This window comes from Drosophila bipectinata, chromosome 2R, assembly GCF_030179905.1.
Source record: "Drosophila bipectinata strain 14024-0381.07 chromosome 2R, DbipHiC1v2, whole genome shotgun sequence".
NCBI lineage: Eukaryota > Metazoa > Arthropoda > Insecta > Diptera > Drosophilidae > Drosophila > Drosophila bipectinata.
Genome location: NC_091737.1, coordinates 12,180,545 through 12,197,692, shown reverse-complemented (window position 1 = coordinate 12,197,692; position 17,148 = coordinate 12,180,545). Strand labels below are relative to the sequence as shown.

General features: G+C 42.6%; 4 protein-coding genes across 11 annotated transcripts; 2 read left to right on the top strand and 2 right to left on the bottom strand.

Annotated features, from left to right (window-relative positions):
• Positions 1-1,555: 1,555 nt before the first annotated feature.
• Positions 1,556-6,338, bottom strand: LOC108133194 (RNA/RNP complex-1-interacting phosphatase). 3 transcript variants are annotated; one of them, XM_017253018.3, is made up of 8 exons: positions 6,272-6,338; positions 6,138-6,208; positions 6,003-6,078; positions 5,415-5,617; positions 5,134-5,180; positions 2,933-3,040; positions 2,587-2,856; positions 1,950-2,464 (listed from the first exon to the last, which is right to left on the bottom strand). In XM_017253018.3, exons 2-8 carry the CDS (start codon positions 6,155-6,157, stop codon positions 2,046-2,048), a joined length of 1,143 nt encoding a protein of 380 aa, XP_017108507.2. In that variant the 5' UTR covers positions 6,158-6,208; positions 6,272-6,338; the 3' UTR covers positions 1,950-2,045. The 3 variants fall into 3 exon arrangements, with proteins under 3 accessions (XP_070135237.1, XP_017108507.2, XP_043066604.1); XM_070279136.1 differs by lacking the exon at positions 1,950-2,464 and adding an exon at positions 1,556-1,920 and having other exon boundaries at positions 6,138-6,278; XM_043210669.2 differs by having other exon boundaries at positions 6,138-6,278.
• On the top strand, positions 6,338-8,017 carry wal (electron transfer flavoprotein subunit alpha wal). Of its 2 annotated transcripts, none has more exons than XM_070279137.1 (4): positions 6,338-6,426; positions 6,489-6,555; positions 6,642-6,782; positions 7,065-8,017. In XM_070279137.1, exons 2-4 carry the CDS (start codon positions 6,514-6,516, stop codon positions 7,872-7,874), a joined length of 993 nt encoding a protein of 330 aa, XP_070135238.1. In that variant the 5' UTR covers positions 6,338-6,426; positions 6,489-6,513; the 3' UTR covers positions 7,875-8,017. The 2 variants fall into 2 exon arrangements, with proteins under 2 accessions (XP_070135238.1, XP_017108510.3); XM_017253021.3 differs by having other exon boundaries at positions 6,352-6,426; positions 6,486-6,555.
• A 265-nt stretch (positions 8,018-8,282) lies between these two features.
• Positions 8,283-16,943, bottom strand: Buffy (BCL2 family apoptosis regulator buffy). 5 transcript variants are annotated; one of them, XM_017253051.2, is made up of 5 exons: positions 16,865-16,943; positions 10,310-10,544; positions 10,102-10,248; positions 8,507-8,815; positions 8,283-8,448 (listed from the first exon to the last, which is right to left on the bottom strand). In XM_017253051.2, the coding sequence occupies exons 2-5, from the start codon at positions 10,529-10,531 to the stop codon at positions 8,284-8,286; spliced, it is 843 nt and encodes a 280-aa protein (XP_017108540.2). In that variant the 5' UTR covers positions 10,532-10,544; positions 16,865-16,943; the 3' UTR covers position 8,283. The 5 variants fall into 5 exon arrangements, with proteins under 5 accessions (XP_017108540.2, XP_017108535.2, XP_070135239.1 ...); XM_017253046.2 differs by having other exon boundaries at positions 10,310-10,612; positions 16,865-16,940; XM_070279138.1 differs by having other exon boundaries at positions 10,310-10,708; positions 16,865-16,927.
• LOC108133211 (uncharacterized) lies at positions 11,061-13,394 on the top strand. The gene is made up of 3 exons (XM_017253045.3): positions 11,061-11,960; positions 12,024-12,629; positions 12,695-13,394. The coding sequence occupies exons 1-3, from the start codon at positions 11,497-11,499 to the stop codon at positions 13,392-13,394; spliced, it is 1,770 nt and encodes a 589-aa protein (XP_017108534.2). The 5' UTR covers positions 11,061-11,496.
• Positions 16,944-17,148: the final 205 nt, after the last annotated feature.

The following is a 17,148-nucleotide window of genomic DNA, read 5'->3' as shown; positions in this document are numbered from 1 at the left end:
AACTTAACTTTTCATTTCCTCAAGTATTTATCTTGAAGCCTTGTTTAGAAAGTTTATTTTTAGTAAATTCTTAAAAGTTCCTTTTTCTTAATAAAAACAAAGAGTACACTGGATCACCTCATCTTACCCATTGATGCACTTTTCCCAATCCATCAGACCTCTTTATCAGCCAGACAGGACGACACCGTAAATCACATGAGCCAGACAAAAGCTGGCCCATAACAATTGGTCCGGATTGGTCTGGCATTGCATTGATACCAGTACCATGATTGACTCTCTCCAGGAGAGGCTCACCTTTTGTTTGGCTCCGGCTAATTGAAATGGCCAGGTAATTGTCGCCTCGGCCACGGATTTGCAGGCGGCAGGGCTGAGCTGGATGGATGGAGTGGCAAAGTTAAACACTATTATTTAAATCAATGCCTCGCTTCCTTTTTCGCCGCGCACATATGAGATGGGAATTTATGGGCCATGGCTAATTGTTCGCAACGAACTTCAAAGTGGCCTCGGAATCGGAATCGGTCGCGCTCCTCGATCTTGGCCAATGCAACTTGGCCGATTCCAATGCCGCATGGAATGCAATTATCGCGCTCCAAGTTATGCTAAGATAAATGGGCCCCCAGACCGGCACAGTCGCTGGAAATTGGCCACACTTTCCAGTCGTCGTCGTCGTCGTTTGCGGTCATAAACTAAACAAAAAATATGAGTCGAAAAAATGTGTGTCTGTTGCTGAAAAAAATAAGATACTTTAACCGCACGCAACTGACAATTGGCCGTTTTTTGGCTGATTCAGGGATTTATGGAATTGTCGGCATAACCTTTGAAATAGGGGGGAATCCTTAAATAATAATACTTATTCATTTCATCCAATACTTATCCATATAGGTTATAAAATGAACTCAAACTTTGTAGTCCCAAATATCCTTCACTCAAACGAGCATCTCCTGAAGCTATGGCTGGCACTTTCCCTGGATGCCAGTTGGACTTGTCTTTGGGTCAATCAGATGCTAAAAATAAGTAGCGAATAAAGGAAGCAAACAGGTAGAAGCAAAAAAAAAAACCGCGAAATGAAACGCTGTCCAATTAAGCGCAACAAACAACTTTACGCCACATGCCACACACAACAGGCGTTTATCGGGCAGTCAGATCAGATCGGATCGGATCCCAGTCGATCGATTCGATCCCTTGCTCCCTCTTGCAGGTCCTGCTCCTGGCCAGCCAACCATTGTAATGGCCAACGATTTGTCGCTGTCGGAGCCTCGGACTCAGAGCCGGAGCCGGACCCGGACCCCGGTCCATAATGACAATCGTTGATCGTGCGGCCCAGATAAGATTTCGCAAAGATAAAGCGCCGATCGGAACCCGAGGGGGTATACAACATACAAAAATATATATAAAATTCGATGGGCGGAGGCGACAGCAGCAGCATTTATGCTAATAAGTTGACATTTGACCACCATGACGAAATAATGAAACGATCAGGAGCCGTCAATCTGACAGGTTTTGGCCAGAATGCATGTACCTTGGTTAGTCTTAACTAAAAATTAAAAAAAAAAAATAATAAGTAACTAAAATTTTAATAAAATCGAAAGAAAAAAAATAATCAAACTATAATTGTACTTAAATTTGAACTTTAGCTGCCATTTTGATTGAGGTAGATCCTTAAACCACTGTAGATGCCAGCCCATCCTGGCATTTGTTTTGACACAGGAGCTGAGCCGCTGGCACCGCCTCGGCCTGGCCATCATGATCACTAATTTCCAGGAATTTCACGCGCTCTCCTCGCTTATCGAGATGCAAATTTTTCGCGGCTTTTATTGTATCTTCACACGATCTGTGCCGACTGCTTGTTAACTACCATTACCCGGCGGCCTTAACTCGATCGTGTCGTAAATGAATTTTAATTGTCGCTCCAGCCGTTGCCTGTAATTAACAATAATTTACAAATTGGCCAAACTGTCATTGGAAATTTATTAAAACATTGTTCGGGGATTTTACATTGTAAAAAGATTATATTGAAGACATATATTGTAGAATATTATTATAATCTAGTCACTATCTTCCTTGTAGTAGCTCTTCTCTCGGTAGCTTCTTTTGGAATCATCCCGATCATAGTGATCGCGATCCCGTTTGGAATAATCGCGACTATAGTCCCTCCAGGAGCGTTGGTTGGAGCTATTGCTGGATCGATGATATTGCTGGCGATCGTCGCGATCCTGTCGCCAGTTCTTCTGCTGAGACCAGCCATTGTTTTGGTAATAAGGTTTGTGATACGGAGTCCTCCTAGAGTTTCGCCAATCCCCCCCACTGTTGTAATCCCTGTTGTTACCCACGTAGCGATTATTATAATTATTATTATAATAGTGGTTGTCTCTTGGATAATAGCGATTTTGGTTGTCCCCATTAGAAGGATATCCTCTTCTGCCCCGCCAGTTATTCTGGTAAGAACCATTGTAGTAGTTACCTCCTAAAATTCAATCACATTATATTTTTATAACAAAGTTATATATCTAGCGAATCCTAATCTAAGGGTTATGGTGTATTTTCTCTTTCCCCTCCCTGGATCACATTAATGGCTTAAGTACTTACTTGAATTATATCGTTGGTTGTAGACTCGGCCCCTTTGGTAATTTTGGTAGTTTTGGTAGTTCCTATTCTGATAGTGACTCCTGTCGTTGGACTCATAGCGCGAATGATGACTTTTATGGCCGTTATCGTAATGATCGTCGATGTAGTCGCTCTCCACACTGGTCTCCTTGGAGGTGGAGCGATCCTTTTTGGGCTCCTTGCCCGATAGCTTTCTCAGCGAGCTCATGTAGTTCTGGCGTTCAATCTCGTGGCCGCGGGCCGCAGCGAAAGCTGCAGATGAATATATAGGGTAGGGAATTGATTACACTTTATGTTTGGGAAGGATCAAATCCAGGGTCCTACGCACTCTCAATTGACTCCGACGGCGATTTGTTCATTTTGGTGATCATAAAGTAGCAAATAAGATATCCAGTTCGATTAACGCCGTGGGTGCAGTGAACTCCGATCAGTTTATCTGAAAATGGTAATAGGTTTTCTTGAGCTTTACCTTAAAATCGGGCAAACGGTTGGAGGATGAGGATGATTTCGGTGCCATTTTGGGGAGCAATGCTCACCAGACTTCGGCCAGTGCCACATGTTGCGGCAAATTGCTACAAATTTCATTGCAAACACGGCCACAGGAATGTCCTCCGCGACCCAAACCCCGCGGCTAAGGCTCCCCCTTTGCCGCTCCACGCCCCATTGGCAACACCCACGCAGCGAGACCGCAACAGCAAAAACCGGCCTGGCAATTTGGCATAAAAGCAGAAGCGACCTGAGCTAAATCTAGAAAACAGCGCGCTCTGCCAATAATAACATTGGCTATAAATTTCACAAAAACATGTCAGCGGGAGGGATCTTTGGGGGGGAGGGTGCCCGGCACTCAGACATTCAGACAACCCACCAGGTCGCTGTGGCCCAGGCTCTGGCTTTGTGCACTATGGGGGTGCTGGCTTAGCTCTTGGCCCGCTTGTTTTGGTCATATTGGCAGCCGGTGAAGCTGCCAGTCAGCCAGTACGTCATGTTTGGGGGCTTTTAAGCCAACTTACAGGCAAAACGAGAAACGAAATTAAATTACGAGACCGCGCTGCGCATCCTCTTTGATATGATACAGTGGTTTCAAATGTGTTTATCCTTAGTAGACTTAAAGTGATTGGTATTATTAAACTAAACTTAAACTGTTTACATTTATTATTAAACTAAAAATAAATATAAAATTAAACACTGATGATTCTAAGATGTTTTTCCATAATCAAAATATCACTCTTTTTAAATAGGTTTTAGTTTTTGTAGTTAGGTTTTAGTCAAATAGTTTAAATTCTGGCCATTTCCACTGTATTACAATTACTTTTAGTCTCTCAATTTTAAATAATTCCAGATGTTTTCAAGATACTCCTCAGTTATCCTTTCCTTTCAACTCTTCTTTTAAAATAGACTTTAGTTTTTGAAGATCCCACTGTGCCAAAACAACGACTCCACCTGGATTGTTTTTACCTCGTCTGCCTCATTGGCCGTTGACAAGTTGGGACCACCTCGGACTTGACTTATTTTCGTGATTCGTTTCCTTGTAAATATGTTGGCAGGCTTTGCGTATTTATTTATTGTTGTGCTTGACGCGAGTTTTCTTGGCGCCAGATCGTGTTTTAATTAATCCCTAAAACGGATTCGTATCGGACAAGATATTCTAGTTGGCAATTTTGCATATTGTGAGGCAAATCGGTTCGCACATACATTATCGCAGAAGGAAGGTGCCTTCGAACAGAGCTTACTCACGCCCACGGTCACAAAAATTATGAACTCAACCAGTTGGGGTTTGGATACCCTAAAGAGATACTTAGTGTTCATTAGCATACTTTCAATAATATTTAGATATTCACATTAAAATCTGTACAGCAAATAAAGAAAAGATATAAAATATTAATAAATAATAAGCTGATAGAGTTTAAAACAAATTAAACCAGATATACCCCTTTTTAAGGGGACTTTACGATTTTCTCTGTGTAGAAAAGCATCTGGAAATTCTCTCAATTATGAAAACATAAATGAAAAGCGGCTTGGAGCTGGCTGCGCATGCCTTGGCGCATAATTGGAAATGCCTTTTCCCCACTCTCGACATGACTAAGCCTCGTAAGTGATTTGTTTGCCCGGCTCCTGACTGGCAGACAGACAGACTCAAAGGCCGCCCAACTGACTGACTTGGCTGATTGAGTGTGTGTGTGCGCCCACATCGGTGCGCCAGTCGGCTGCTAAAGGGTTAAATAGAGTATTTCTCTTTTCAGGCACTTGGATGGCTGCCAGCAGCACCGCAGCCAGCACATTTCACCGCTCTGGCCATGTTTGCTGTGCGCTTGCCGACTGATAGGAATCTTGGAGGCAGTGCAGCCTGGGATTAGGATACGTGGTAATTGCGGGTGCCCGTTTGATATGATTTGTTTGCATATTTTGTGGCTCTAATTGTGTTGACAGATATGCATCTGCATCTGCATATTTGACGGGAAAGCCATGGAACGTTTCCCACGGCTCCATGGCTCAAAGGCCAATATGTGTGGGATGTTTTAAAGCACTTACCATTATCCGCATTGTCTTCGAGAAAATTGGCCACAAGACGACAAAATCTGTAATGGAACAAGCAGAAAATAAATAAATTTCAGTATTTAAACCAAATAGTTTTCACGGTTTCTTAAAACTGTAGAATATTTTGTTATATGGAACATTTTAAATCATAAACTATTTGTAAATAGGAGTAGATGTTTCAAAACTATATAGAAATATGTTTTACCTTTTAAAAAATGTTTAGAATTAATAATAATTAAAATTGATGATTTAGATTTTAGTAGTATTCTAATTACTTTTCTGCCAAGTCCTTGGATGGAGTTTCCTTGCCAGGAATCATCAGCTTTTTATGCTCCACATCGTTGGAGGTGAACGATTCCGGGTTATAGTAACGACTCGTGTTGGTCAGATCGATGATGAGTCCCAGGTCGGGAACAGCCTCCATAAGCGACTCGGGCGCCAGGCGCAGCTTCTCCTGGCTGACTTTGGCGCTGACATGCTGCAGATGGAAGATATGGAAGGCAAATACAGGCCGGCATTACATTACATGCTAAAAATTGCTCAATTTATGCGAACTGCCCGGCGGCGAGGCAATTAATAAAGGTAGGGTCTCCCTGCCAGCTCCATGGCGTTATTTAATTAAGCAAAAACAATTTAATTTAATATTCATGTGGGGTCCTTTGCCGCATGTTGTTCCAGTTGCCACTTTTATGCATAATTACAATATACAAATTTCGCCCGTCCGTTGTTATTTATTTTTAGAGGCCTCGCCAGGTTGGTGGTCCTTCCAAAGGGACGCATCCATCAATTGGAGGTCTCCTGGCAACCGGTTTTTGTCCATTTGGCCATTTAGGAGTGCAGTGGAGGGCTTTCGGTCAACTTACCTCACGTAGCGGCACCTTGAAGGCTATGAATCGAGTCCCCGGAACACGTTCTCCGATCGGACTATATTCCAGCCATCTGAAATTACCCAAAGAGGTCAGTAAGTTCAATGCGGAGGCTCGGCAGCCAAAACTCACCGGTCGGGTATCGTCTTCATTATTGCTTGAAATTTGTAATTTGTTTTTCGGCCAATCTAATTTGTATATATCTGTTTATAAAATTGTGTTTATATTTTGGAGAAATGTATTGTATGAAAAAAAGAAACGCTTACTTTGGATATTTTTCAACACTCATTTTTATCTGTTTTCCAACACCACAGACAACGTGTTTCCAGCCCTGAAATAGTGTGGTAAAGTGTTAACGTAAAACAGCTGTTCCCGCCGTTGAGTCCAACCTTTGGACTTTCTGTGATTTTTTTTTGCCGAGGTAAGAGCTTCTATTAATTGACAATAATAAAATAATAATAAACTTTTACGTCCCTTTAGCAGCTCCTTTATTCTCTAATTGTACAATATGTTCGCCAGCAACACCCGTAACCTAATGCGCAGCAGCTTTGTAAGTATAATAAAAATAATGGCTTAAAGCGCACGCGCTGGCGAATTAAAATTGGCCAACTAAATCTAATAATTCTACCATTTCAGCTGCAACGATGCAAGAGCACTCTGGTGGTAGCTGAGCACAACAACGAGGCCCTTAACCCAATCACCCTGAACACCATCTCTGCGGCCAAGAAGATCGGTGGTGACGTCACAGTTCTGGTGGCAGGCACCAAGTGCGGACCCGTAAGTCTCTCCATACCCTAGTAGAGGACAAGGGTGGTCCTATATATGTTTTAAACAGCCAAAAAAAATTTATTTTAAAAACAAAAAGTTTGTTTTTTAATTCTTGATAGAAATGCTTAAAAATTCGTATAAAAACTTTAACAATTAGCCGGTTAATTGTTATGTAAACACTTAATTGGGTTACTTTGAGATTTCACAATTAACCACCCTAATCCCTAGCCAATTATTATTCTCTCTTTATCAAAAGGTTTGCATAACACTATATTTTTCATTTCATTGCAGGCCTCGGAAGCTGTGGCCAAGGTTGAGGGAGTGACCAAGGTTCTGGTGGCTGAAAATGCCGCCTTCAAGGGACTGACCGCCGAATCTGTGACCCCTCTGGTCCTGGCAGCCCAATCTCAGTTCAAATTCACCCACATCCTTGCCGGAGCGTCTGCTTTTGGAAAGAATGTGCTGCCCCGTGTTGCTGCTAAACTGGATGTGTCTCCCATTTCCGAGATCATTGATGTCAAGTCGGAGGACACCTTCGTGCGCACTATCTACGCCGGCAATGCCATCCTCACACTGAAGTCCAAAGATGCCGTGAAGGTTATTACAGTGCGAGGCACCAACTTTCCTCCTGCAGCTGCTACAGGCGGAAGTGGAGCTGTGGAGCAGGCTCCCGCTGGAGATTACGCCAGCAGTCTGTCTGAGTTCGTTTCCCAGGAGCTGACCAAGTCCGACCGCCCAGAGCTGACTGGCGCCAAGGTTATCATCTCCGGAGGCAGGGGTCTGAAGTCTGGCGACAACTTCAAGCTGTTGTACGATCTGGCCGATAAGTTTGGAGCTGCTGTGGGAGCCTCCCGCGCTGCCGTCGATGCTGGCTTCGTTCCCAACGACCTGCAGATCGGTCAGACTGGTAAAATTGTTGCCCCTGAACTCTACATCGCTGTTGGTATCTCTGGTGCCATCCAGCATCTGGCAGGCATGAAGGATTCGAAGACCATTGTGGCCATCAACAAGGATCCCGAGGCTCCCATCTTCCAAGTGGCCGACATTGGCATCGTGGCCGATCTTTTCAAGGCTGTGCCCGAGCTTACTGGAAAGTTGTAAGACGAGATTGTGACGTGTGTTTTAGTATAAAGATCCCCGATTCTGTACCGAAGAAAAGATAATTGTTGCATTTATTTGGATTCTAACCAAGTCCGTAGAAGATTTCCCTCTCAAAGTTTAAAATAAAACGATTTTAAGACATATTCAATTGGTGAGTCCAAGGGATTGTGCTACTAATTTGATTGCTAAAGGAATCAAAATTACTTGGAGATAAAGATTATGTGAAGAAGAGACTGATTCGCCTATAAAATGTAATCTAGTCACTATCAGACAACTGAAGATCACTTTGCTTGTTTTTTTTTCTACAAACTTTTATTCAAAGCCTAAATTAATTATTCGAAAGCTTTGATAAAAGCTTCCTATAATCGTAGCCAGTTTTTTGGCGATTAATTAAATTAAACTCTTGAATTCAGTTGGTAAATCGTTGGTATATTTTCGGTACTATCGTGCTTATTATAAAACGCAAGATCATAAAAAATAGGATCAAGCCAAATACAACACCAATTACTAGAGTTGTCCATTCCAAGGGATTCAGGCTATTGGAGGTGGGGAGAACATGGGTATTTATGCCACTCTGCAAAGGTTAAGTATTATTGGATGTATCATTAAGTAGATTTGCTAAATCCACTTACCCATCCACCGTTTTCATTGATCCAAGGCACCAGCTCATCTTCGATCACCTCGGAAACACTCTCCATTAGCTTTGGCAGGTACTCCGGATGCCCCTGGCGCACACAATCGACGGATAGGCCACCGGCTATGGCAAACAGCGATATAACCTTGCTCCAGGTTATCTCCATCCGGAAGAGCTCTCGACCGACGGCACCCAGCAAAAGACTCACGGCATCCGGGGTATTGAACTCTCCGCCAGGATTGCGGCAGATCTGACGAGCAACTCCATTGTAGACCCGCGGATGCATACGTTCCAGTTCATCGCCTAGCTACAAAATAAAGTTCAGGTTACGCCTAAGGATTAAGTTATAAGGAAGCCTTCTTTCAGATAAAGTCGATTTTTCTGATGGATCCCCTTGGAAAATTCAGGACTCTCATAAAAGGTCCCTAAACATGTCCATATCTTAGCCAATTTTCATACGATCCTTGAGAGATATACCTTAATCGATTTCCGGAACGATTCTCCTCAATTCTGCAATTCTTCTCTCCTCCTCAATTCTCCTCAATCAAAACCTGGGAACAAAATTGTTCAACCATATTTTTCAAATTTTTCTGATGGATCCCCTTGGAAAATCCAGAATTCTCATATAGAGCCCCTAACCATGTCCATATCTTAGTCAATTTTTATCCGATCCTCAAAAGGAATACCTTAAACGATTTCTGGAACGATTCTCCACAATTCTGCATCAAACCTGGCAACAAAATTTTTCAACCATATTTTTCAAATTTTTCTGATGGATCCCCTTGGAAAACCCAGGATTCTCCTATAAGGCCCCTAACCATGTCCATTTCTTAGCCAATTTTCATCCGATCCTTGAGAGCAATACCTTAATCCATTTCTGGAACGATTCTCCACATTTCTGCATCAAAACCTGGCAACAAAATTTTTCAACCATATTTTTCAAATTTTTCTGATGGATCCCCTTGGAAAACCCAGGATTCTCCTATAAGGCCCCTAACCATGTCCATTTCTTAGCCGATTTTCATCCGATCCTTGAGAGGAATGCCTTAAACGGTTTTTGGAAGGATTCTCCACAATTCTGCATCAAAAGCTGGCAACAAAAATTTGCAACCATATTTTTCAAATTTTTTTGATGGATCCCCTTGGAAAATCCAGGATTCTCCTATAAGGCCCCTAACCATGTCCATAACTTGGCCGATTTTCATCCGATCCTTGAGAGGAATGCCTTAAACGATTTCTGGAAGGATTCTCCACAATTCTGCATCCATATTTTTCAAATTTTTCTGATGGATCCTCTTGGAAAATCCAAGATTCTCCTATAGGCCCCTAACCATGTCCATATCTTGGCCGATTTTCATTCGATCCTTGAGAGGAATGCCTTAAACGATTTCTGGAAGGATTCTCCACAATTCTGCATCAAAACCTGGCAACAAAAATTTTCAACCATATTTTTCAAATTTTTCTAATGGATCCCCTTGGAAATGCAGGATTCTCCTATAAGGGCCCTATAAGTTTTGATGCATCCATTTTCATTTCTTTTTTGTGAACCATTTTTTTAATAGTTAATACATTATTCTTTAAAAGAAAACTTACCACTTGAACGGCTGGAAAGACATCTCTTACAATGCCCATGGAAGTTGATCCAAGAATGCTTCGAATCCGCTGGAGACCCAGTTTTTTATTAAACAGCCCCGATCTTCTCAAGCGTCGCTTTATGTAGTGACCGCAGAGACAACGACCCTTGATTCAAAATAAATATGTTAAAACCCCATGAAAAGTTATCAGGATATTATCACTATACCTGTGTAATGATGTCTTGTGCTGGAATCTGCGCCGCCTTCCAGCCAATCGTGTAGGACAACTTCCGGGTGACCACATCGCTGACATTGCTTAGCCTCCGCCTTGTCGTCTCCCGCTGGCCTCCGCCCACTTCCAACAAGGAGGCTGAATGGAGGGTGGCGGGAAAACTGAACTTCCTTCGATTCTGGGCCTGAAGCAGTCGTTCACTTTGTGTGGTGGCCATCGGGAATCCGTTGCTGAAATTATCATTATTCGTGGGATACGAGGTGCCGGGCATGTTTGGGAGGCGAGATCGTTCGAGATCCTGGGGGAAATGGCTTATAAGTATGGCAAGAGGTGGCTAGACTTAAGTAATAGTTTCCAGTTATACTTTTTTGTCGGATCCCCCGCGATGTGTAACCTAGAGTGTCTTGTTAAATCAATTAATGACACATAGTTTGGGAAATCTAAGAGCTACAGGAAAAACCTGTCGGACAATTACATTTTAAAATAATTGGCTCGATATATAAATGTCATGTTTAGCTTATAGGCGACCATAATTGGATCTCATATAGCTAGTGAATGAACTCTGAAATCAGATTGAAAGAACTCTTCCCACGTTTCATAATTTATACACAACAAAAAATAGATTAAATATTTAAAAAAAAAAATATATTCTAAGGATTAAGGATAGCCTCCAATCACTAAAGTATATGAACCATATAGTTATGAAAAACTCATATTTTTAGACAATTTTCATTAAATATTTTCCTTTGTTTACTTTTTCATTATAACGCTCATCAATGACTGCTAGCCTGTGGTGCCCAAAATGGAAACATTAACGGACAGATTGTCGGCTCGTTAGGTTTGATTGGCTTCTGGCTAACAGCGATCAGAAATCAGAAATCCGCAATATGGCCAAAATGTTGCTCTGTCGCAGCTGTTGTCATTAGTTGTCCACAAGCGAGATGTCAAATGGCCAAATGATTTGTGGTACGGCCGGTGGTGGATCGGCCAGTGAATCGAAGATGGAACCGACTTTGGTGGCTAATTCCCCGGAGATCACTAACAATTAGTTTTACATAACCTGACCCACTCAACGCATTCGTGACCAAGGAAAGTCCCCTGCTTGGACATCAAAATCGTGTGTGGTGTCCCCCAAAATATTTCGACCATTAAAAGTGATAGCTGGGAAAGTACTCCAAGAATATGAAAACAATCCAGGTCACCCCCGTCACGCCTCCTGAAGCTTATAAAAGTATCGATCACTTAGGGCCGCATCAGTTTTACTCCAAAATGTCAACCAAGTGGACGTCTCTAGGGCTTTACATCTGCCTTGTGGAATTACTTATAGTCCAAGGATCTTGGGCGGATGTGGCACACTTTTTTGCTGCGCCAGTGGAAAAATTGGGAAACTATCTTCATGGACAGGTTCCATTTCAACTGGGTCTCTCTCCACCGGGCCTTTATGGACCTCCGCCTGTACCCCCGAATCCTGTGACTCCTTCACCAGTGGCCCCCGTATCCACCACAGAATTCAGTTTGCCGGAGATCATCGAAAATCGCAGTGTAAAGTTTCAAGGAAGTGGTCATGGTAATTTCATACCTCTAAGCCAGAACTATCTGCCACCGGCTTTGGAAGAGCGTCCAAACTATGAGAGTCCCAAGCCCAGGTTAGTAATAAAGATGTAGGCAACCTTGTTAGAAAAATGTTAAGTCCTTTCTTGTCTGTGCAGTGAAGAGACCTACCCCGCCTACTATTATCCGCAACCTCCTGCCGGAGGTATCCTTGCCACCTCTATTCCCACCACAACTACTACACCAAGACCGATTATCGTTGAAGACCCTGGAGAAGCGTTTGAACCTATACAATCTCCAGGATACGATTACCATGCCCCAGTGGCTGTTCCAGTGATTACCCAAAGACCCTCGACACCAGCTCCTGTCTATTTGCCACCCAGTGAGGTTAGCCAGGACCAAAACCAGCTCAGACTCCGTTTAAAGGACATGCGTTGCTTGAACTCGGGATACTTTCGTGCCGTTTTGAAGTTGGATAGTTTCTTGGGAGCTGCTCCATCTGTGGATCAGGATAACGACGATATCCAGGACAAGCGCTGTGAGCTGAAACTGTCACGGAGTTTCCTTTTCTTGGATATTTCTGGCGAGAACTTCGAACGATGTGGGGTCCGTTCCTGTGGACAGGATCTTTGCCTGCGACTGCGTTTTCCCGCCATTAGGGGCTTGAGGACCAGTGGGGACTCTATTTTGACTCTACATTGCAAATCCCAAGAGCGTGTAGCCGTCAAAACCCATGCCTTGAAAATGGGTGTGGCCAATGATGTGTAAGAAGACTTTATTCATTAATTTTTAGTTAAATTAACTTCAACTTTATTTCTTTATTTTTTAGGCAATCCCGCAGTGTGGGCAGCTATGCCCATGGAGGCAATCAAAATCCCTTTCGAACCCATGTGGAGCTGCTTAGAAAAGGCAGTACTGGTTATACCCGGCATCTGGAATCGAATGGAGCAGTTCAGCTGGGCGAGGATCTCCTACTTAGAGCTCATGTCCTGGCAGGAGATGGCTGGAACTACACCAAACTAAGTGACGTCCAGCTGCAGAGGATTAATTCTGGCGGGGAAGTGATCAACAATGTCCAACTGGTCAGTTCGAGGGGCTGCCTGAATCCCGCAATGCAGGCCATTTGTGCCCATGCCCCCATATTGGAACCGCCCCTCGGGCAGAGACTTCACTTCAAGGCGGTCATGTTTCCGGGAATGCGAAGTGGAGAGGTCCTGGTAATATCAATGAGAATAACCGGCTGCTTGGAGCATGAAGACTGCCAGGTCACTGCCCAGGACTGCCAACCATCGGCGGGATTGCGGAGACGTCGGAACGTCTCACATCGAAATGGCTCTGAGATCTCGGAGTTGTCTCAGTTGACTTTCAGGGTAATAATGCCAGGAATGGAGGAGGAATCCCCCAACCAGAATTTGGAAACCTCGAAGGCTAGAGAAATCTCCAAGTCCTTGGCTCTCTTTGGCAGCCTGGGCTTTGTTGTGTTACTTCTGGCAGTGGCCATTGTGGCTTTGTACAAGTTTGGAAAATAGTAAATAAATGTTTCTTAGTTTGCTTTTGTTTCTATAATAAATGTAATACTTTATTGCCAAGCCTATAGGCTGAACTCCATCAGTGTTATCCAAGGCGCCAATCTGCAGCAAATGTCAGTTATTCCGTCAGAGTGTCTACCTGCCTGCCGGCTAATTGACTTATCGCCCCTGTGGAATCGATGTTTGCCCATTTCGAGATTCAAACAGAAATTAGCACTTAATAAAATTTTATTTATGTTCATGTCGCTTGTAATTGGCTTACCCAAAAACCAAAAAAATGGCTAAAAGATCTGTAAATGAAACTACCGACTGACTGGCTGCAATTCGCAAATTGCGATCCGTGATTTAGTTATGGCCAGTGGACTAAAACCGAAATTTTATCACGTTTTCACGCTTCGAGCGCGGCTAATGAAACCCCACTCACAGTTGACTGTTTTGGGATCGAAATTGTTGGGGTTTTGGCTTTGTTATTTGGTGCAATTTGTAGTCGTTTTCGTATGATAATCCGTCGCTTCGGTGGCTGACAGTTTACGCTTAATGGGCATGAAAACTCAGCCGCCAATTAGTGGAGGATTGTCGGTCTTGGAGCTCCATGGGTGGCCAAAATGTTTCGTGTTACTATTTAATTATGCTTTGGGGATTTGGCAAATATACTTGTAGCTGATAGAATTTTGAGAGATCTTAAAAATGCAAACTCTTTTTGACACAGAAAGCTGACCTAACCCAACACGAAAATTCCCACAGCTGAGATCATCAAGTGCCCTCGATTGCGTTCTCATCTCCTCGTGGGGAATGCGGCCCGATGTTGTGCACCATGGCTGGCTAATTAATAATCCCGACACGTTCCGGCTCGAACACAATCGGTGGTAGTGCAGAGCCGGCAGGCGAGGCTACTTTGTCTTTGTCGCTTAAATGGCAGGCAAAATGTTTGCTGAACATAAATTAATGTCGTCCCCAACTGGCGCTTAAGTTCGGCTCAACTCCAATCCGTGTACTCCACTTGGTGGAGGAGCCGTATGTACTTCCCTCGCTCCCTGCCACCGACAGTGGCTTCAGCGACAATTTACACTTTTCATTCAGCAGCCAAATCGGCCAAATGGCTAGTGGACATGGCCTAAACAATTTTCATGTCTCCGACGCTGGTCCGCTTAAATTATCGACTACTTAGTGCCTAGTTTAGCAATGGCTAATAAATATTTATGAGCGCACTTCATTTTAGCCAATATTCAATGGAGCAGCAAGATGTGGCTATATCTTTTTGTCATTTTTGGTTCTATGAATGGTTGGATCGTGAGTGTCAATAGTCGGTATAGTCTTACTTAACGAGCTTTCACTCTAGAAGGAGTTGGGCTTAAAAATAAAGCCTTATTACCTATTAATTGATTTATTCACAATTAGTGTAACTGCTCCACCTCTCACCCCACTCCAAAAATGTCCATAATGCTCTCCTATTGGCTGGCTTGAACAAGAAAACAAATAAAAACTAAATCAACATCTCGGAATCGGCGAGTTGCTCGCACTCATTAGCAACTTTTATTAACCAAAAGTGTCAAATGCTTTATCTCTCGCAGCGATTGGCCCAAGCCGAGCTGGCCTAAACCGTTGTTAGGCATTTCATTTTTTTGTTTAGCCAACTTTATTGGCTGCTAAACTTGTTTCTACTGTTTTTTTGACTTGTGTATACTTTTTTGTTGTACTTGTGCCAGGCTCTCAGACTGCGTTTTTAGCATTGTGAGCATGTTAACATTTGTGTTATTGATTTTTTACAACATTTGACAGTTACGCAGGCTCAGCTTGGAATTTCTTGGCTATATTTATTTTTTTTGTATTTTAGCCAGCAATTCGAAGCGCATGACAAACGATTTGGAGCAATTTGACTTTCGTCCGGTGATTGGTTAATCAAATGCGAGTTTATTAAAATGCCAGTTTGCATTTAATTGCATTTTGGACAGGCGTGTCAGCAAAAGGTAATTTAATATCATAAACGACACATAAAATGCTCAAAAATACTGTCATTTATTTCAGCCGCAAACTTGCGGTTTAATAGTTTTTTGTCTTCTTTCGGTTTTGTTGCCACCAGTCACTAGCCGCCACCTGCCACCTCGGCTCGAAACGAGAGGTGAAAATGGGAAATTAGTAGCTTACACCACTTCTGTTTGCCGGCGCTGGCAATTTGAAATTTACACCACCTCCAGACGCTACAGGTGGTAAACATTGTTCAGATCATTAACTGTTGATTTTGCACTTTTTGCAGTGCGCCAATGTGCGTCATTCAAATCGAACGTGAACGGGGTGTGTGCTGGGGTTAATGGAGGGGCTTGTGGGTTAAGGGAAGACTGGCCTACAGGTACTTATAGCCCGTTAATAGGCCATATTTCTACCTGCACTCTAGTCAGGCTTAGTGGCGTCTAAAACAAATGAGTGATGTTTGTAAGATAATTACACCTAAAGTTGCAAAAGATCTTAAATTGTAGCTAGCAGCCTTCCATTTTCCTGGTAGAACTTTTTTTGAAATACAGCACCCTTATATCACCAGGCTAGGTGATATAAATGGCATTAAATTTCACTTTAAGCCGTAAACAATTTCCATCGAATGAGCCAACAAAATCAGAGTGTCCAACTACCCACGTATACCGACGATCGGAAAACAAACATACTTATAATCGAAATAAAACCGAAAAAAAAAACAGAAATCATTTATGACAAAGTCAATTGCGGTGTCGCTATCTCTTTCTGAATTGTGGGTGGAAGCTTTACGTCGATTATCCGATCCAGTATGCCAGTAGCAGGCACATTAACCGAGAACGCTTATTCACACACACATACGCACACACCCTCATAGCAAAACAACGAAATTTAATTAAATTAAAATTGCTGTTGGCCTGTTTCTCCTTCAGCTGTTGCTTCTTTTTTTTGTATTTTTGCCAGCTTACAGAAGTACGTTCAACCCTAGGTTTCATTTTTTGAAACCCCAAATTTTTAAGGTCATAACCGCGTTCCACTGTTTATATTTATCTAAAGTATTATTTTCTGTTGATAATTCCATTAATCGTGTTGTAATATTTTGCAATTAAGTTCACTTGTTCAGCAAACTCCACCCTTTCGTTGGCTTATCACCTTTCGAAATGGATCGTATTGATACGGATGTTTATCTTTGATTGTCGGATGCGCAATTTTTGCTGATAATGATAATGACTTTTTGTTGGGTACTATCTTTTTTTCAGTTTCATTTTACGGTGAGCCACTAATAAAGGGGAACTGTTAAATTCCGGCTGAGGCTGAGCGGCATGAAAATTACTCAATTATTTATGCGAGGCGCGTTGTCTTTTGAATTGGATACGGAATCAGGTTGCTGGGATATTCACGGTCACAGTTTTTCTGTTTGAAGGTTTCTGCATGTGCCATTTAATTATCACCGGAAACCACAAGCAATTGCTAGGAAATTATTGTTGTTTTCATACACCACTGACCGATTTTGTTATAGGAGAAAATAAGAAGCGTGGCTAAAACGCTGCCGTAGCGCTAGCGTTCCGAACTCGGCGAGAGCTAAACTTGAATTGAAGTATCAAACCAAATTGCCCGCCATTGAGATGTTATCGATGACAGCTTTAGTGTTGAAAAATACCTAAGTTGGGCTAGAGATAACAAAACTATTATATCAATATTGAGCTAAATATCGATATGAGTACTGGCTATAAAAGTTGTTTATTCTCCTTGAAATATAAGTTTTGCTTAATCGCGTAGGGCTAATGAA

Excerpts from the sequence above, each read along its gene's own strand:
- Buffy (XM_017253046.2), bottom strand. The coding sequence starts at position 10,585 with ATGCCCGGCACCTCGTATCCCACGAATAATGATAATTTCAGCAACGGA. Across the intron at positions 10,249-10,309 it reads CACAAGACATCATTACACAG|GGTCGTTGTCTCTGCGGTCA; the intron begins GTATAGTGATAA and ends TTTTGAATCAAG. Across the intron at positions 8,449-8,506 it reads TCAATGAAAACGGTGGATGG|AGTGGCATAAATACCCATGT; the intron begins GTAAGTGGATTT and ends TAACCTTTGCAG.
- LOC108133211 (XM_017253045.3), top strand. The coding sequence starts at position 11,497 with ATGAAAACAATCCAGGTCACCCCCGTCACGCCTCCTGAAGCTTATAAA. Across the intron at positions 11,961-12,023 it reads TATGAGAGTCCCAAGCCCAG|TGAAGAGACCTACCCCGCCT; the intron begins GTTAGTAATAAA and ends TTGTCTGTGCAG. Across the intron at positions 12,630-12,694 it reads ATGGGTGTGGCCAATGATGT|GCAATCCCGCAGTGTGGGCA; the intron begins GTAAGAAGACTT and ends TTTATTTTTTAG.
- wal (XM_070279137.1), top strand. The coding sequence starts at position 6,514 with ATGTTCGCCAGCAACACCCGTAACCTAATGCGCAGCAGCTTT. Across the intron at positions 6,556-6,641 it reads ACCTAATGCGCAGCAGCTTT|CTGCAACGATGCAAGAGCAC; the intron begins GTAAGTATAATA and ends CTACCATTTCAG. Across the intron at positions 6,783-7,064 it reads CAGGCACCAAGTGCGGACCC|GCCTCGGAAGCTGTGGCCAA; the intron begins GTAAGTCTCTCC and ends ATTTCATTGCAG.
- LOC108133194 (XM_017253018.3), bottom strand. The coding sequence starts at position 6,157 with ATGAAGACGATACCCGACCG. Across the intron at positions 2,857-2,932 it reads GCCGTCGGAGTCAATTGAGA|CTTTCGCTGCGGCCCGCGGC; the intron begins GTGCGTAGGACC and ends ATTCATCTGCAG. Across the intron at positions 2,465-2,586 it reads CAACCAACGATATAATTCAA|GAGGTAACTACTACAATGGT; the intron begins GTAAGTACTTAA and ends ATTGAATTTTAG.